This window comes from Siphateles boraxobius, unplaced genomic scaffold (genome assembly GCF_051911475.1).
Source record: "Siphateles boraxobius isolate OS27281-9 unplaced genomic scaffold, OSU_SipBor_1 55, whole genome shotgun sequence".
Lineage (NCBI taxonomy): Eukaryota > Metazoa > Chordata > Actinopteri > Cypriniformes > Leuciscidae > Siphateles > Siphateles boraxobius.
This window is the reverse complement of record NW_027509181.1, coordinates 7,126,374-7,144,231: the sequence shown is the minus strand read 5'-3', so window position 1 is coordinate 7,144,231 and position 17,858 is coordinate 7,126,374. Positions and strand designations below refer to the sequence as shown.

The window sequence follows — 17,858 nt, the reverse complement described above, 5'->3', positions numbered from 1 at the left end:
AACTATGGCATTAGCGTGTTATCTTTCTCTCTGACACTGTCTGGTCACCGCTTCCTTGAATATCCTGCCAGTGGCATTTACTGAAACACTTGGTAAGGTATGGGATACATGGGGCAATGTGCCTTAAATGTGCCTCAAGGGTTCACACACACACACACACACACACACACACACACACACACACACACACACACACACACACACACACACACACACACACACACACACACACACAAAATAGCGTCCTGAATAATTTAGTGATAGCTAGACCTCTATCCTCTAATATAACTGAATAGGATGGATGATAAGAATACAATACCATAAGCATGTAGCATTTAGATATTTTCTCTCCACTCTTTGCAATATTGACATTATAATTTACATTCTAGAGATCTATGAGAACACATGCGGTCAAAAAACGATGCATTACTTTCTATCATCCTTTTTTCTAAAACTCTAAAATGGATAGCCAATGAAGACCATAGGTTAGCAATATTCAAATTTGTTACAAACCTACATAGGTTCGTGCAGGAAGTAAGACTGGAATTACTGACGCCTCGTTTCAGTCAGGTCAGAATAATACAATAACTCTATTTATTGTACACTTAGATCTTTCAAAACTGTGGAGACGTTTTACATTCACAAACACTGCATGTAAGGTAATATTCGATAAAACATATTATGGGCACTGTTTTAGTTTAACTTTTTCCTCAAGCAAATGTCTATATTATATTATATATTATATTATACTATATTATAATGTAATTCTTTAGAATGGTGCCATTTAGTATTTTTAGAAATCACATTTTTCTACCACAGCCCCAAACTGGACCCATAAGACATAAATATGGAAGGTACACCAATATTCAGATTATTGGTCAACACATGTATATGTATATATATATATATATATATATATATATATATATATATATATATATATATATATATATATTTTGAGATTATTTAACTATTACATCAATACTAAATTTGTGGTTGCATTATTGCAAAGGACCAATGGTTATTCATTTTTACTAACCCTAAACCAACCCCTAAAGCGATACATTATTTTAACCAGGCACACAGTAGTTTTTAAAATGTAAATAATTAGAATTTGAATAGATGCGTAAATTCTGAAGTAACAATTTAATTCGATAGTCCACGATAGTAGATAGTAGAGTATTAGTAGACCGTCTGCTTAATATCTGCTAATCTGGTGATGCTCCCCAACAGGCATGAGTCTGACTTGGTTGTTTAAGAAATGAAAAGTTACACACTCCATCAGTTAGGGTTAGAAGAACTGTTGCCATACATATAACATGCTAGAAACATAATAATCACTGCAATAGTTATCCAATCATAGACTCTTAAGCATTTGCATATTTATATCCAGTGGCAGTATATAAGTGTATGCAAAAAAATTACATTTTGAACTATGAGGTCAAAAGACTCCCTAAATATGATGTCTGAAAGATCAAACTATTATCTATGGTTTGACATTTAGTTAACGATAATAACCCTAAAAATGCACAACTACAGACTTTGTATGTACAGAGAGATTGTCTTTTAACCTTTTCTTCTTTTGTCTTCAGGTGAAACGTTCTCTGAGAACTTCAGCCACACAGAGATGTGCCAGCCTTGCACACCATGTTCTGAACTCATGCGCATGTTAGAGCCCTGCACTGACGCCAACGACGCAGTGTGTGTCTGCGACTATGGGTATTTCCGCAGCGACGTGACAGGGCGCTGCGAGGCCTGCACAGTGTGTCCTGTGGGCAAGGGTGTGCTGATGCGCTGTAGTTTTGACCGTGACACGGTGTGCGAGGAGTGCATGGATGACACGTTTTCAGACCAGGAGACATCTTTCGACCCCTGCCTGCCCTGCACACAGTGCGAACAGCCTGACATGGAGTTGGAAAGCTGCACTCCTCTCAGTGACGCTGTCTGCCAAGGTAAGACAATCGAGAATCAAAATCAAATAAAAACTATAAATAGATGGGTTACCATGACACAATGTGACAAATAGTTTTCTGTTACTACCTCTTGCTTGTTTTAAAAATCAGAGGTCAAAAAATGACCCCATGTGTTGGCCCACAACGGCTCTGTTCTCTGGAGATGACAGTTAAAGTCAAATTATGACGAGATTTTTTAATTTGCCCATGCAAGTCACCAGTATGTTACTAGGTTATTGGATGTTTTTTAGCATTTTTGGTAGCACTGTATTTTACATTGTCCTTGTTACACTTGTTACATGCAGTTACTATAGTAATAAGTATAAATTATGCATAATTACATGCAATTAACCCTAAACCAAACCAAACCCTAATCCTAACCCTATAAGTGTATGTAGTTATTCAGTACTTAAAAGTATAATTACAGTGTAACAAAGACACCTTAAAATAAAGTTTAACCCCAAAACCTCATCCTAATCCTAACCCTATATTAAGTACATGTAGTTTATTATTACTCAGTACTTAAATATATAATTACATTGTAACACGGACATCTTAAAATAAAGTGTAACTGCATTTTTTGTGTTGCTGCCCATGTGGTTGCTAAGGCATAATATTGTACTACCACTGTTTTAGTGCCACTACCACTGCTGTTGATGATATTGATGAAATCTGATCTTTCACTTCTTTCACATAATGAAATATCATAAACAGTCTCCAAAACACAGAAATGATTAACAATTTGCGAAGCATGAAGATTTCACAACACAGTACATCCAAAACTCTGCAGTATACAATATTTGTTATAATTTTAGAAGCTCATGTCACAACAATATTTGGTAACACTTTATTTTTCAGTGTTCTTGTTACATATGTTACATGAAATTACCATAGTAATAACAGTAAATGATGCATAATTACATGCAACTAACCCTCAACCAAATCCTAATCCTACCCTAACCCTATAGTAAGTACATGTAGTTGCTTAATGTTACTCAGTACTTAATTATATAATTACACTGTAACAATGACACCTTAAAATAAAGTGTAACGCAAAATTTAAACAAATATTTAATATGTTTAATACGTGCTCATTGACGGATTATAGCTACATTACTGCTAAAACGTTTGGAATATTACAATATTTTAAAATGTGTTTGAAAGATATTTCTTATTCTCACAAAGTCTGCATTTATTTGAAGAAAAATCCAGTGAAACAGTTGCTTTGTGAAATGTTGTTTCAATTTAAAGTAGCTGTTTTCCATTTGAATATATTTTCAAATGTAATTTATTACTTTGATCAAAGCTGAATTTTCAGCATCATTACTCCAGTCTTCAGTGTCACATGATCCTTCAGAAATCATTCTAATATGCTTATTATAATTTTTTTTTTGTGGAAACTGGGATACACTTATAATGGGATGCATGAATAAATTACATTCTAAAATTTATTTTAATACTTTTTTATAGGATTATTATTATTAATGAAATTTTCGGCATATAAATGCAGCCTTGGTGAGACTTCTTTCAAAAACACATTTTATTATGTTAAAAGCTGGTCTGTTATGTTTTTGTCATTTTGCAGTTTGGCTATTTACAATGAATAAAATTAAGTAAGGTGGACTTAAATTAATAATAATAATAATAATAATAATAATATATATATATATATATATATATATATATATATATATATATATATATATAGACGTAAATTAAAGGATTTTTTTGTGAAAAGACAAAACTATGACGAAACAAAAAAACTGTAAAAATGAAAACATACTGTACAAGACAGTTCTGCCTATAGAACATAATGTGATGGGATAAATGAACAAATGAGATTTTCTCATGATCATCGCAAGTAGTTAATACCATATAGCAACTGTCAAAATGATTGATTGACAGGTGGGCGTGGCTTTCCTTTGATCTTCCCCCGCCCCTTCCGGTTCCTCCCGTTCCTGTCCCGCCCCTTCCGGTTCCTCCCCTTCCTGTTACCTTTGACCTAGTTCCGCCCCTTCCTGTTACCTTTGACCTAGTTCCGCCCCTTCCGGTTACAGCTTCTGTCAAAATGATGGATGGTTACCTTTGACCTAGTTCCGCCCCTTGCGGTTACAGCTTCTGTCAAAATGATGGATGTGTGACAGTTAGTTTGGTCGTTTGAAGTTCATTTGATCAAGAAAAGGGAGGTATTGGCCTTGTTAACATAAGCTTTGATGTTACAGTTACAAAGTGATGTGACAGTTAGTTTGAGATGTGATTGTTTGAAGTTGGTGTTTTGGTCACCGCATCCCTGAGCTTTATCAAGGGGAGCTGTGAAAGTGATAAGAAAAAAATGTACAACTATTCACTGGACCAAGCATTATGTTCATTTAAATAAAATGGTGAAAGTTTATCTGTTCTGTAAAAAAGAATATAAAATAAAATCTCACACAAAAAGTTGAAATAAATGTACAACTATTCACTGAACCAAGCATTTCAGTTTAAATAAAATGGAGCCACAAAAATAAAAAATGTACAACTATTCACTGAACCAAGCATTTCAGTTTAAATAAAATGGTGAAAGTTTATCTGTTCTTTAAAAGAATATAAAATAAAACCTCACACAAAAAGTTTAAATAAAATGGAGTCACAAAAATATTCCAAACAGTTAAAAATGTATTAGAGAGTTGAAGAAAAAAACATACAGCTTATGTAAAACCTCACACAAAAAGTTTAAATAAAATGGAGCCACAAAAATATTCCAAACAGTTAAAAATGTATTAGAGAGTTGAAGAAAAAACATACAGCTTATGTAAAACCTCACACAAAAAGTTTAAATAAAATGGAGCCACAAAAGTATTGCAAACAATCCAATGTATGAATGATCTGACTCTCTCTCAAAAACATAGGGAGCACGCGCGTCTATGTGTGTGTGTGTGTGTGTGTGTGTGCGTGTGTGTCAAAGCAGGAATTTCCCCCCCGCATTGCTGAGGACCTTGAAAGTTTATCTCACACAGAAGTTGAAAAAGCATTATGTTCATTTAAATGAAATGATTATAAAATTTACATTTAGTCATTCACAAATATTTGACACTGACTCAAGTTGAAAAACCATGCTGTTCAATTAAAAGTATATAAATTAAACAAAAATAAAATCATCTTACTGTTTCACCATGGTTGAAAAAACCCCACAAGTGTTTCCCCTGAAGTCTTTTCTCTCTGTCACACCAGCGTGTGGCTGGCCTGGTATCTGTTTTTGTGACACGTTCCTGAGCCCATTGAAAAGCATTGTGTTCCTTTAAAAGTGTATAAATTAAAATATATCATATATAAAATAAATAGTTTACTAATTGTTGTTCATTTAAAATCTTACTAAATTACTGAAGTTGAAAATCATGCCGTTCATTAAAAAATCTTACTAAATTAATGAAGTTGAAAAGCATTCTGTTCATTTAAAATAAATATTTTACAAATTTACTGTAGCAATTATGTTAGATTTAGATAAAAATAAAATCATCTTACATTTTCACCAGGGTTGAAGTAGCTCCTATCACATAGATGTCCATATTGACCATTTAAAGTTGAAAAGAACCCCAGAGTATTTCTCTCTTTCTCTCTCTCTCACACCAGCGTTTGACAGTCAGAGGGCTGTGTTCAGTGATCAGAATGAGACTGTGAATGTTTGCTAAATTTATTTCATAGTGTATAAGCATTAAAAGTTTGAAATAGTTTCAAACTTATTCAATGAATTCATAAAAACAATTATGCTATATCGATGGTCTCTGGGGAAAACTTGACTATATTTTTTTATTTATCAGGGTGCATGTAAAGAACTTTGAAATTTGCGGCTCTCACAAGTTATCTCACACATTGTGTGAAATGTTTAATAATTCCTCAAGTAGTGTCTGTGAGAAAATCCCCACATAGGCCTATCTGTAGTGAGAGAGCAACAATGAAGACTTTTAGAATCTGTGATGCCTCAGGCCGAGCACCATTGATAGCCTGCTTATAAGCTCCTTCCGATCACCAGCACATCTTCAGAGAAATACGTTACTTTACAATAATGTTAGCTTCAGGATATAGGGTGACAGAGCAGATGAGCCTCTGTGCATCACGTAATGTTAGTCTGCTAACGCCTTTCCAGAGCCAAAGTTTTGTTCGTACTAAATTTATTTCAAAGGATAATCGTAAAAGTTTAAATATGATCTTTTAAAAATGAAAAGATTGTTTAAATGAAATCTTTACATCTTTACAATCTTTTTTTTTTAACGGTGACCCAAAGTATAATTGTTATTAATATAACCATAATGATTTTTGTACTGTAACAGCATATTCTACCCCGTAAACCTAAACACGACCATCACAGAAAACTGCATTTTTACATTGTTTTTTACATACTGTTTTGCACTCTCACACACTAAGTTGGTTCCATAAACTCAAATAAAGTATATAACTCAATGTATAATGACAAAATGTATTCAAACAATTTAACCTTAGTTTTAGCTAAATAATATATATAAAAATTATATATATATACAAATATAAAATATAAAAACTCCTTACATTTTCATAGAACTGAAGAAGTAGTAGAAACTAACAATAAAAAAACAAATAGTTTAAGATGTCATAAACAAAAACCCTCCCAGATCCTTCAGGGATAAACTACAGGTTGAGATGAAGCTTCACACCCTCACAGAGACGAGATGAGTGACAGGACAGATGAGCCTCTGGGGTCACAATGCCCCAGCATATGCAAAGTTAGTCTGCTTTCCACTGTTTTATTCATATTAAACTTGTTTAATTAAAAGCATAATCTTAAAATTTTAAATGAGATCTTTTCAAATTAAAAGACCGTTTAAATCAAATCTGTAAAGTTTTATTAAAATCGTATCTTCTATTTATCTTCTACTTCTGTATGATATAAATGAATTTCATAAATTTAACCTAAGGTATTATTTTTTTACTAAACATCGTTTGTTCAAAAAATAAAATACATTTTTTTTTATAAATCAAGAATTGTGCTTTGGCGTCTTAGATCTTATTTCAAACTGTATTTTTGTCCATGCGACATGAAACATGTTGTCACAATGTTTTTGTTGTTTTAAAAGAAATCCCAGGACTCTACATTGCTCTTATTTAGATTAAATTGTATCATTTAGAAAATCACCACACATGTTCAGAGACGCGATGTGCCTCTGTGGTCCATGAGTAATAAGTAAAGTTTGTCTTGAGCGAATATATAATTTTACTCGTCTTAATTCAAAGCATGATCTTACTTTTTCTACGGTAGCTATGATCTATTGTACGTATAAGATCATTTTTACTTTTCTTGTATCTCCCAAACTATCCTTATTCATTGTGGAAACACACAGGGTGAACCCCTTTACTGAGAGTATACTATCGGTTATCTACTCAAAATATATGTAGAATTTTAAAATGTTAGCCTTTGTTGATGCGACAGGCCACATGAACAGACTTTGGAGAGAGCTGATGATACTATAGCGGGAAGCATGCCCCTTTGACCTCCTCCATTTTTGTAGGCTTTTTGTTAAATACCCTATAGCTTAGTCCTTACTGGTACGCTGTGTAGAAATTTCCCCATCTAGCGGTGATATTGTATTTTGCATTCAAACGCATAGTGCTCTCTAGCGCTTCGCTTTTTCAAATGCGTATTGCAACTACGGTAACCGCTATGTGCCAAGAAGCTACGCCCTGTCGTCCAATTGCACTTCATCGAGTTTAACTATACACGTTTTACCGTTATGTTGCCTATATAATGAATTACACAACCACGGAATGAAAAAGCTTGTAATTTAGACCATAACACTGACTTAACTGTCGAGGAGAAAGCAGGACTTCGGTGTCCCTTTCAAAGTCTTTTCTCCTTCATTAGCTCTATCCACCTGGGAAAAGCCACCCCCATATTTACCCTCGTTTTAAATTTGCCGGTCGCGTTTCCTTTTAGATTAAATTTTTAAGCTTTATCATGGCTACGAGGATTGCATTATGAAGTGCCGTGCAATCTTTCAAGCGCCTCTCACTGACCGCTTCAGTGGTTTCAGTCAGCCGGCTCTGAACGAAAAGGTTGGCTAGTTGAGCTAGGCTAGTGCTTTTTGTCCCTCTCTGCTATTATAGTTTTTCAAGATGGCGGAACGACATGGAGGCCTCCATGGACTTACCCGTACCATGTAAATAAAGATAAGAAATTCTTTGCTTACGAGGATAAGTCAGTTCGTTGGCAAAGGTAATTTTACACCAACGAGAAAATATTTATGAATAAAGACATTGATTTTAGCTAATACAATACTTTATAAAAAACTACCATAAGTTTAATTTCAGATGTGTAAATTACGAAACTCAATTTTTTAACCGAGTGAATCTACGCATGAGAGATCTTCATAAGTCATAACTTCAAACCAAAAGATTAAAAACCAAAGATTAAGCTAAATGACACTAGGTTCCAGCGTACCTAAAAAGTTAAAAAGTTAAAATCATGCATACGTGTTGTGTTCTGACACAAGGCCATTAGCTGATTCTTTTTGTTTTATAAATTTACTTTACTGATTTCTACAAATATCAGCCTGATAATATGTACTTAATACACGATGAAACAAGATAATCATGCTACCAATTACGTCTGACACAATGTTTTTAAGAAAAGTAGAGTTTTAAAATGCAACTAAACCAGATGATTTTTCTTTTGACAAACCTACAGAAATGCATGTCGATTACTAAGTTTCAGGCATAGTGCAAACATGCAATGTTCGAGAAAGTGTAATCTTTGCGAGGTCTCACCCACAAACGCAAAACTTTGTGTTGAGAAAATATTATGGAAGTAATTTTCAAACCGTAATTATATTACATTTATATTTTATTACTATTATGGTTTCATGTTGATTTAAAGTATTTGTTATTAATTAATACCTTTATTTTTATCTAACAATTCAATATCCAGCTCAAAATTTTGTTCAAAAATTGATCTCTGATCCCAAATAATTAGATAATGTAATGCTCACAAGCCACAGATATTCTCCTGCATAGTATGTGTGTAAATAGTAGTGCTTAAATCTTTGGCTGTATTTTGTCACCCTCATGCTGATCCATGCATAGCTTTTTACTAAAAGAAAATATTATGGAAGTCATTATCAAACTTGAATTAAACCATATTTTATTTATTAATATTAGGCTTTCGTGCTGATTTAAAGTTTTTTATTTGTTATTAACTAATACCTTTTTTTTTTTTTTTACATCCACCACAAATTTTTTTTCAAAAATTGTTCTCTGACCCCAAATGAACAGATAATGGAATCTTCACAAGCTACAGTTAGATATTATTCTGCTTAGTATGTGTGTAAATAGTTGTGCTTAAATGTTTCGATGTATTTTTACACGCCAACATATTCTGTCACACCGTAGTGATGTAAAGTTCCACACTCTTGTAAAGACTATGGTCTAACTTTAAAACATAATCTTTATACATGAATTCAAAAGACCAAATCACTAAGAAAAGTACCGTTTAAAATAATAAATACACAAAAGTTCACAAATGATGGTTTTATTACTATTACTATTCAGATAGCAGACGACACTGGTTCACATTTTGAATGTGTGTCTGTTTTAGGTGAAGACTTTTCTTTGAGAGCCGTCGACATTCATTGTTTATAGGAATAAATGACCATTGATAATTTAAGTGTTTGTACTCTGAAGTATTTCTGTTTGAGAATGTTTGACTAAATTGCAACTTTCCCTCTATCTACGATGTGGAATCACACAAAGTATTAACGCAAAAAGTATGTGCATGCTGTTTTACACGTTACAACAGAATCACATATGACTATTGCACTGAGAGAGGCGTATTCATTAAGACTGTGTTAAACAAATCGGTTTAAACCTGCAGATAACATTGCACAAAGTAAATTCTAGTGATCAACTTTCTAAAAAGCAAATACAACATGAGCCATACAGAAAAGCCACTTGTGATCAGTTTTGTATGTTTGTAATTGACATCATGTTTCTTTTTGTACAGTTTGCAAAAACTATAGTCTCCGAGCGTGGTCAAACATATAGGAATTTATGAAAAACATGAACAGATATTTCTACATGAGATATTTATTTTAGAACATCTTTCAGCTATGTCTACGAAACATCGACATGAAAGATGAGTATTGCTGTTTTTCTGTTACCTATAAAACTATTATACTTCAAACTCGTCTAGCTATTGCCCATTTCACAGCACAGTCGGTTATTTTTTCTACGTGGCTAAACAACGGTTAAGCTAATGAATTACCGTTGAAAGGCGGAATGATTCATTTTTTATTCCGTCTACACCGATACTTTGACACAAGAGTTTTAGTCAGGGGGTCTTTTAGGCCTGATCCAGAAAACAGACATTGTGTTTTATGTCTTAATAATCGTTCTTCTTTTTATGAAAAGTAAGCAGTTTTTGGCCTCATCATCAAAAATGTTTAAACATATTGTAAATATCAATTGTTATATAAATTATATGTGAAACACGCTCAGTCGCATTAGAGTCGGATTCTTGTTTATATTGAAGTTTGTTATTGAACCGCTAGTGTTCTTAAATTGTTTACCACGGTTACATTTTTAACAACACAATCGTAACACTTTTCGTATTTTGTACGATGTTTTCTTTACACTCTCACCCCATGGATATCGGTTTCCTACAGTTAGCTGTAATGTTGGTGAACTCTAGGCCTTCTCTTTTTCATATACGACAGTATTTGCATGAATTGGCTTGATTTAATAAAATGATGGTTTAAACCACATTATATTATTATACCATTTTTAAATTGCGCTTAAATGTATATTTTATATTTTAACCCTTTATGCAAATATAGAATAGGCCTACCGCACAAGGATCTCTGAAATATTTTTTTCGTGTAAAACATCTATGTAGATCTATGTTTTTAAAAATACAAAGACATCTTTCTACCAGCGACCCTCAAAATCTGGGCATACAACAAAACACAGTGCATCCGTGTAGCTACGATGATTGATCAGAAAATTACTTTTGTCGCTTTGTTTGAAGAAACACTTTAATCAGCTGGTGCTTGATAACTATTAAACAACCCTCAATTCGGTAATGATGCGATATTGATATCGCGTTTTAATTTCAACTCAATGCGCTAAAGGTCTATAACTGAACTTTAACGTCTTAATATTTGGTAAAAGTTAACTTAAAGCCTTACTTTCTAAACGCTTTTTACGGAACTTGTTGCGAACATTCACTCAGCCATATGTTTAAAAAATATATATATTGGTGTAATTAATAGAATTCCTGAAGACAACCGATCCGAAACCTCTTATCACTTAGTCGAACTCCATTATCCTTTAAGACTGCGTCTTTTAAACGTTTTTAACCTCCTAAAGACTCAGGGTTAGACGGTCTATAATAAGCTTTTTCAAAAGCTCCGACATGTTCTCGTTTCGACCTCTGTAAAAGAAATAACACACACACACATGCATAGTGGTTCAACCTTTTTATTAAAATGACACATCTAATATTACAATCAGTAAAAACAGGATAGATAATGACTACATGTTATAAGTAATATAATAAAAGAATTAATAAAATAAATAATGGTCGTACAAAACTCTAAATGATATAATGACATTAGAGGCTAGTGAAAAAAGGGGTAACAATAACATCATTGATAGTCTAACCAGTAGATGAAATTTCTGCAATCCATCATGTTACGATCTATGATGTAATTGACAAACATTTCGATAACTCTGGACGTGTCATCCTCGTCATTGTCTTTTAGTTTTGGTATCATTAGCTTACATACATCGGCCACATACGTACACATACAGAGTACATCGGGGATTTCTAACTCACAGCTGCATTCAAGCATCATAACCAGAGCATCTTTTACAAGTACAGACGGCGGCTCAATACCGTTGACACATATGTTTGATAATTCACCCCAAGAATCAGGCGTACCTCTTATCAATCTCATATGTTTCTTGAGATTTCTTACACGCTTGGTTTCAACATTAACGTCGTCATCATCATCATCATCCGATTCACTTGAATACTCGATGACTCTTTCCATTAATGAAATCAGCTGGGTTCTGTAATGTCCTTTAAACATGAATTCCATGTAACTCTTTCGGCTAAAGGCAGCAGCCATGCTGGTGGGGGTTTGGTCACTCTTCATTCACGATTGAGAAACCTCGCCAGAGGTCGACGACGTCGGAGACGATCTCCTTGCTGGATTTGTCCAAAAGCTCGTCTCTGATTTCTTGTAGTTTAGTACCGATGAATGGCTCGTCTTTTAATTCGCGCAGAATAGCCCCGAGTGTTCCTTGAATAGTCTCAGGCTGTGATTTTAACCCGCACCTGTTTAGGACAAATGCTATGATGAGTCGTAGAAGACTAGTTTGCGGTAGGTTCAAACAAACAGGAATGTCGAAGCAAGCTTTAGCAGGCCAACCAAATGTTTACCACGGTTCCTTCCAAATGTTCCTTCAACTTCTGATTAATGAGATGTAGCAGTAGACCCAACAGTCAGCGTTTTTACGATTTTGAATCCATTTGAAGCAACCGTCTGTAGCGTCGAAACCAGGTTTAGCAGCGTTACCACCACACACACACACAAACAGTTAGGAGAAACCGGCTTGCGTGCGATAACTGAGGCTGGGCTCTGTGTAGAGTTTATCAGGACAACTGATAGTGCTCACCCGCCCGTAGGAGGAGTTGTATAGGGGTGTCATCGTCATGACATCGTAAACTGTTACGTAGGATTAAAGCCTCATTGAATCATAAGTCATGGAGAAGTTATGCATATACCGCCAGAGAGAATTCTATTAATTACACCAATATATATATTTTTTAAACATATGGCTGAGTGAATGTTCGCAACAAGTTCCGTAAAAAGCGTTTAGAAAGTAAGGCTTTAAGTTAACTTTTACCAAATATTAAGACGTTAAAGTTCAGTTATAGACCTTTAGCGCATTGAGTTGAAATTAAAACGCGATATCAATATCGCATCATTACCGAATTGAGGGTTGTTTAATAGTTATCAAGCACCAGCTGATTAAAGTGTTTCTTCAAACAAAGCGACAAAAGTAATTTTCTGATCAATCATCGTAGCTACACGGATGCACTGTGTTTTGTTGTATGCCCAGATTTTGAGGGTCGCTGGTAGAAAGATGTCTTTGTATTTTTAAAAACATAGATCTACATAGATGTTTTACACGAAAAAAATATTTCAGAGATCCTTGTGCGGTAGGCCTATTCTATATTTGCATAAAGGGTTAAAATATAAAATATACATTTAAGCGCAATTTAAAAATGGTATAATAATATAATGTGGTTTAAACCATCATTTTATTAAATCAAGCCAATTCATGCAAATACTGTCGTATATGAAAAAGAGAAGGCCTAGAGTTCACCAACATTACAGCTAACTGTAGGAAACCGATATCCATGGGGTGAGAGTGTAAAGAAAACATCGTACAAAATACGAAAAGTGTTACGATTGTGTTGTTAAAAATGTAACCGTGGTAAACAATTTAAGAACACTAGCGGTTCAATAACAAACTTCAATATAAACAAGAATCCGACTCTAATGCGACTGAGCGTGTTTCACATATAATTTATATAACAATTGATATTTACAATATGTTTAAACATTTTTGATGATGAGGCCAAAAACTGCTTACTTTTCATAAAAAGAAGAACGATTATTAAGACATAAAACACAATGTCTGTTTTCTGGATCAGGCCTAAAAGACCCCCTGACTAAAACTCTTGTGTCAAAGTATCGGTGTAGACGGAATAAAAAATGAATCATTCCGCCTTTCAACGGTAATTCATTAGCTTAACCGTTGTTTAGCCACGTAGAAAAAATAACCGACTGTGCTGTGAAATGGGCAATAGCTAGACGAGTTTGAAGTATAATAGTTTTATAGGTAACAGAAAAACAGCAATACTCATCTTTCATGTCGATGTTTCGTAGACATAGCTGAAAGATGTTCTAAAATAAATATCTCATGTAGAAATATCTGTTCATGTTTTTCATAAATTCCTATATGTTTGACCACGCTCGGAGACTATAGTTTTTGCAAACTGTACAAAAAGAAACATGATGTCAATTACAAACATACAAAACTGATCACAAGTGGCTTTTCTGTATGGCTCATGTTGTATTTGCTTTTTAGAAAGTTGATCACTAGAATTTACTTTGTGCAATGTTATCTGCAGGTTTAAACCGATTTGTTTAACACAGTCTTAATGAATACGCCTCTCTCAGTGCAATAGTCATATGTGATTCTGTTGTAACGTGTAAAACAGCATGCACATACTTTTTGCGTTAATACTTTGTGTGATTCCACATCGTAGATAGAGGGAAAGTTGCAATTTAGTCAAACATTCTCAAACAGAAATACTTCAGAGTACAAACACTTAAATTATCAATGGTCATTTATTCCTATAAACAATGAATGTCGACGGCTCTCAAAGAAAAGTCTTCACCTAAAACAGACACACATTCAAAATGTGAACCAGTGTCGTCTGCTATCTGAATAGTAATAGTAATAAAACCATCATTTGTGAACTTTTGTGTATTTATTATTTTAAACGGTACTTTTCTTAGTGATTTGGTCTTTTGAATTCATGTATAAAGATTATGTTTTAAAGTTAGACCATAGTCTTTACAAGAGTGTGGAACTTTACATCACTACGGTGTGACAGAATATGTTGGCGTGTAAAAATACATCGAAACATTTAAGCACAACTATTTACACACATACTAAGCAGAATAATATCTAACTGTAGCTTGTGAAGATTCCATTATCTGTTCATTTGGGGTCAGAGAACAATTTTTGAAAAAAAATTTGTGGTGGATGTAAAAAAAAAAAAAAAAGGTATTAGTTAATAACAAATAAAAAACTTTAAATCAGCACGAAAGCCTAATATTAATAAATAAAATATGGTTTAATTCAAGTTTGATAATGACTTCCATAATATTTTCTTTTAGTAAAAAGCTATGCATGGATCAGCATGAGGGTGACAAAATACAGCCAAAGATTTAAGCACTACTATTTACACACATACTATGCAGGAGAATATCTGTGGCTTGTGAGCATTACATTATCTAATTATTTGGGATCAGAGATCAATTTTTGAACAAAATTTTGAGCTGGATATTGAATTGTTAGATAAAAATAAAGGTATTAATTAATAACAAATACTTTAAATCAACATGAAACCATAATAGTAATAAAATATAAATGTAATATAATTACGGTTTGAAAATTACTTCCATAATATTTTCTCAACACAAAGTTTTGCGTTTGTGGGTGAGACCTCGCAAAGATTACACTTTCTCGAACATTGCATGTTTGCACTATGCCTGAAACTTAGTAATCGACATGCATTTCTGTAGGTTTGTCAAAAGAAAAATCATCTGGTTTAGTTGCATTTTAAAACTCTACTTTTCTTAAAAACATTGTGTCAGACGTAATTGGTAGCATGATTATCTTGTTTCATCGTGTATTAAGTACATATTATCAGGCTGATATTTGTAGAAATCAGTAAAGTAAATTTATAAAACAAAAAGAATCAGCTAATGGCCTTGTGTCAGAACACAACACGTATGCATGATTTTAACTTTTTAACTTTTTAGGTACGCTGGAACCTAGTGTCATTTAGCTTAATCTTTGGTTTTTAATCTTTTGGTTTGAAGTTATGACTTATGAAGATCTCTCATGCGTAGATTCACTCGGTTAAAAAATTGAGTTTCGTAATTTACACATCTGAAATTAAACTTATGGTAGTTTTTTATAAAGTATTGTATTAGCTAAAATCAATGTCTTTATTCATAAATATTTTCTCGTTGGTGTAAAATTACCTTTGCCAACGAACTGACTTATCCTCGTAAGCAAAGAATTTCTTATCTTTATTTACATGGTACGGGTAAGTCCATGGAGGCCTCCATGTCGTTCCGCCATCTTGAAAAACTATAATAGCAGAGAGGGACAAAAAGCACTAGCCTAGCTCAACTAGCCAACCTTTTCGTTCAGAGCCGGCTGACTGAAACCACTGAAGCGGTCAGTGAGAGGCGCTTGAAAGATTGCACGGCACTTCATAATGCAATCCTCGTAGCCATGATAAAGCTTAAAAATTTAATCTAAAAGGAAACGCGACCGGCAAATTTAAAACGAGGGTAAATATGGGGGTGGCTTTTCCCAGGTGGATAGAGCTAATGAAGGAGAAAAGACTTTGAAAGGGACACCGAAGTCCTGCTTTCTCCTCGACAGTTAAGTCAGTGTTATGGTCTAAATTACAAGCTTTTTCATTCCGTGGTTGTGTAATTCATTATATAGGCAACATAACGGTAAAACGTGTATAGTTAAACTCGATGAAGTGCAATTGGACGACAGGGCGTAGCTTCTTGGCACATAGCGGTTACCGTAGTTGCAATACGCATTTGAAAAAGCGAAGCGCTAGAGAGCACTATGCGTTTGAATGCAAAATACAATATCACCGCTAGATGGGGAAATTTCTACACAGCGTACCAGTAAGGACTAAGCTATAGGGTATTTAACAAAAAGCCTACAAAAATGGAGGAGGTCAAAGGGGCATGCTTCCCGCTATAGTATCATCAGCTCTCTCCAAAGTCTGTTCATGTGGCCTGTCGCATCAACAAAGGCTAACATTTTAAAATTCTACATATATTTTGAGTAGATAACCGATAGTATACTCTCAGTAAAGGGGTTCACCCTGTGTGTTTCCACAATGAATAAGGATAGTTTGGGAGATACAAGAAAAGTAAAAATGATCTTATACGTACAATAGATCATAGCTACCGTAGAAAAAGTAAGATCATGCTTTGAATTAAGACGAGTAAAATTATATATTCGCTCAAGACAAACTTTACTTATTACTCATGGACCACAGAGGCACATCGCGTCTCTGAACATGTGTGGTGATTTTCTAAATGATACAATTTAATCTAAATAAGAGCAATGTAGAGTCCTGGGATTTCTTTTAAAACAACAAAAACATTGTGACAACATGTTTCATGTCGCATGGACAAAAATACAGTTTGAAATAAGATCTAAGACGCCAAAGCACAATTCTTGATTTATAAAAAAAAATGTATTTTATTTTTTGAACAAACGATGTTTAGTAAAAAAATAATACCTTAGGTTAAATTTATGAAATTCATTTATATCATACAGAAGTAGAAGATAAATAGAAGATACGATTTTAATAAAACTTTACAGATTTGATTTAAACGGTCTTTTAATTTGAAAAGATCTCATTTAAAATTTTAAGATTATGCTTTTAATTAAACAAGTTTAATATGAATAAAACAGTGGAAAGCAGACTAACTTTGCATATGCTGGGGCATTGTGACCCCAGAGGCTCATCTGTCCTGTCACTCATCTCGTCTCTGTGAGGGTGTGAAGCTTCATCTCAACCTGTAGTTTATCCCTGAAGGATCTGGGAGGGTTTTTGTTTATGACATCTTAAACTATTTGTTTTTTTATTGTTAGTTTCTACTACTTCTTCAGTTCTATGAAAATGTAAGGAGTTTTTATATTTTATATTTGTATATATATATAATTTTTATATATATTATTTAGCTAAAACTAAGGTTAAATTGTTTGAATACATTTTGTCATTATACATTGAGTTATATACTTTATTTGAGTTTATGGAACCAACTTAGTGTGTGAGAGTGCAAAACAGTATGTAAAAAACAATGTAAAAATGCAGTTTTCTGTGATGGTCGTGTTTAGGTTTACGGGGTAGAATATGCTGTTACAGTACAAAAATCATTATGGTTATATTAATAACAATTATACTTTGGGTCACCGTTAAAAAAAAAAGATTGTAAAGATGTAAAGATTTCATTTAAACAATCTTTTCATTTTTAAAAGATCATATTTAAA

General features: G+C 33.6%; 1 protein-coding gene across 4 annotated transcripts in view; it reads left to right on the top strand.

Annotated features, from left to right (window-relative positions):
- ngfrb (nerve growth factor receptor b) overlaps nucleotides 1-17,858 on the top strand; it is a 68,426-nt gene that overhangs the window by 25,044 nt on the left and 25,524 nt on the right. For all 4 annotated transcript variants that reach the window (XM_077205941.1, XM_077205940.1, XM_077205944.1 and 1 more), the window contains exon 3: nucleotides 1,593-1,952. In XM_077205941.1, coding sequence (XP_077062056.1) covers nucleotides 1,593-1,952 — 360 coding nt within the window. The remainder of the gene's footprint in view (nucleotides 1-1,592; nucleotides 1,953-17,858) is intronic.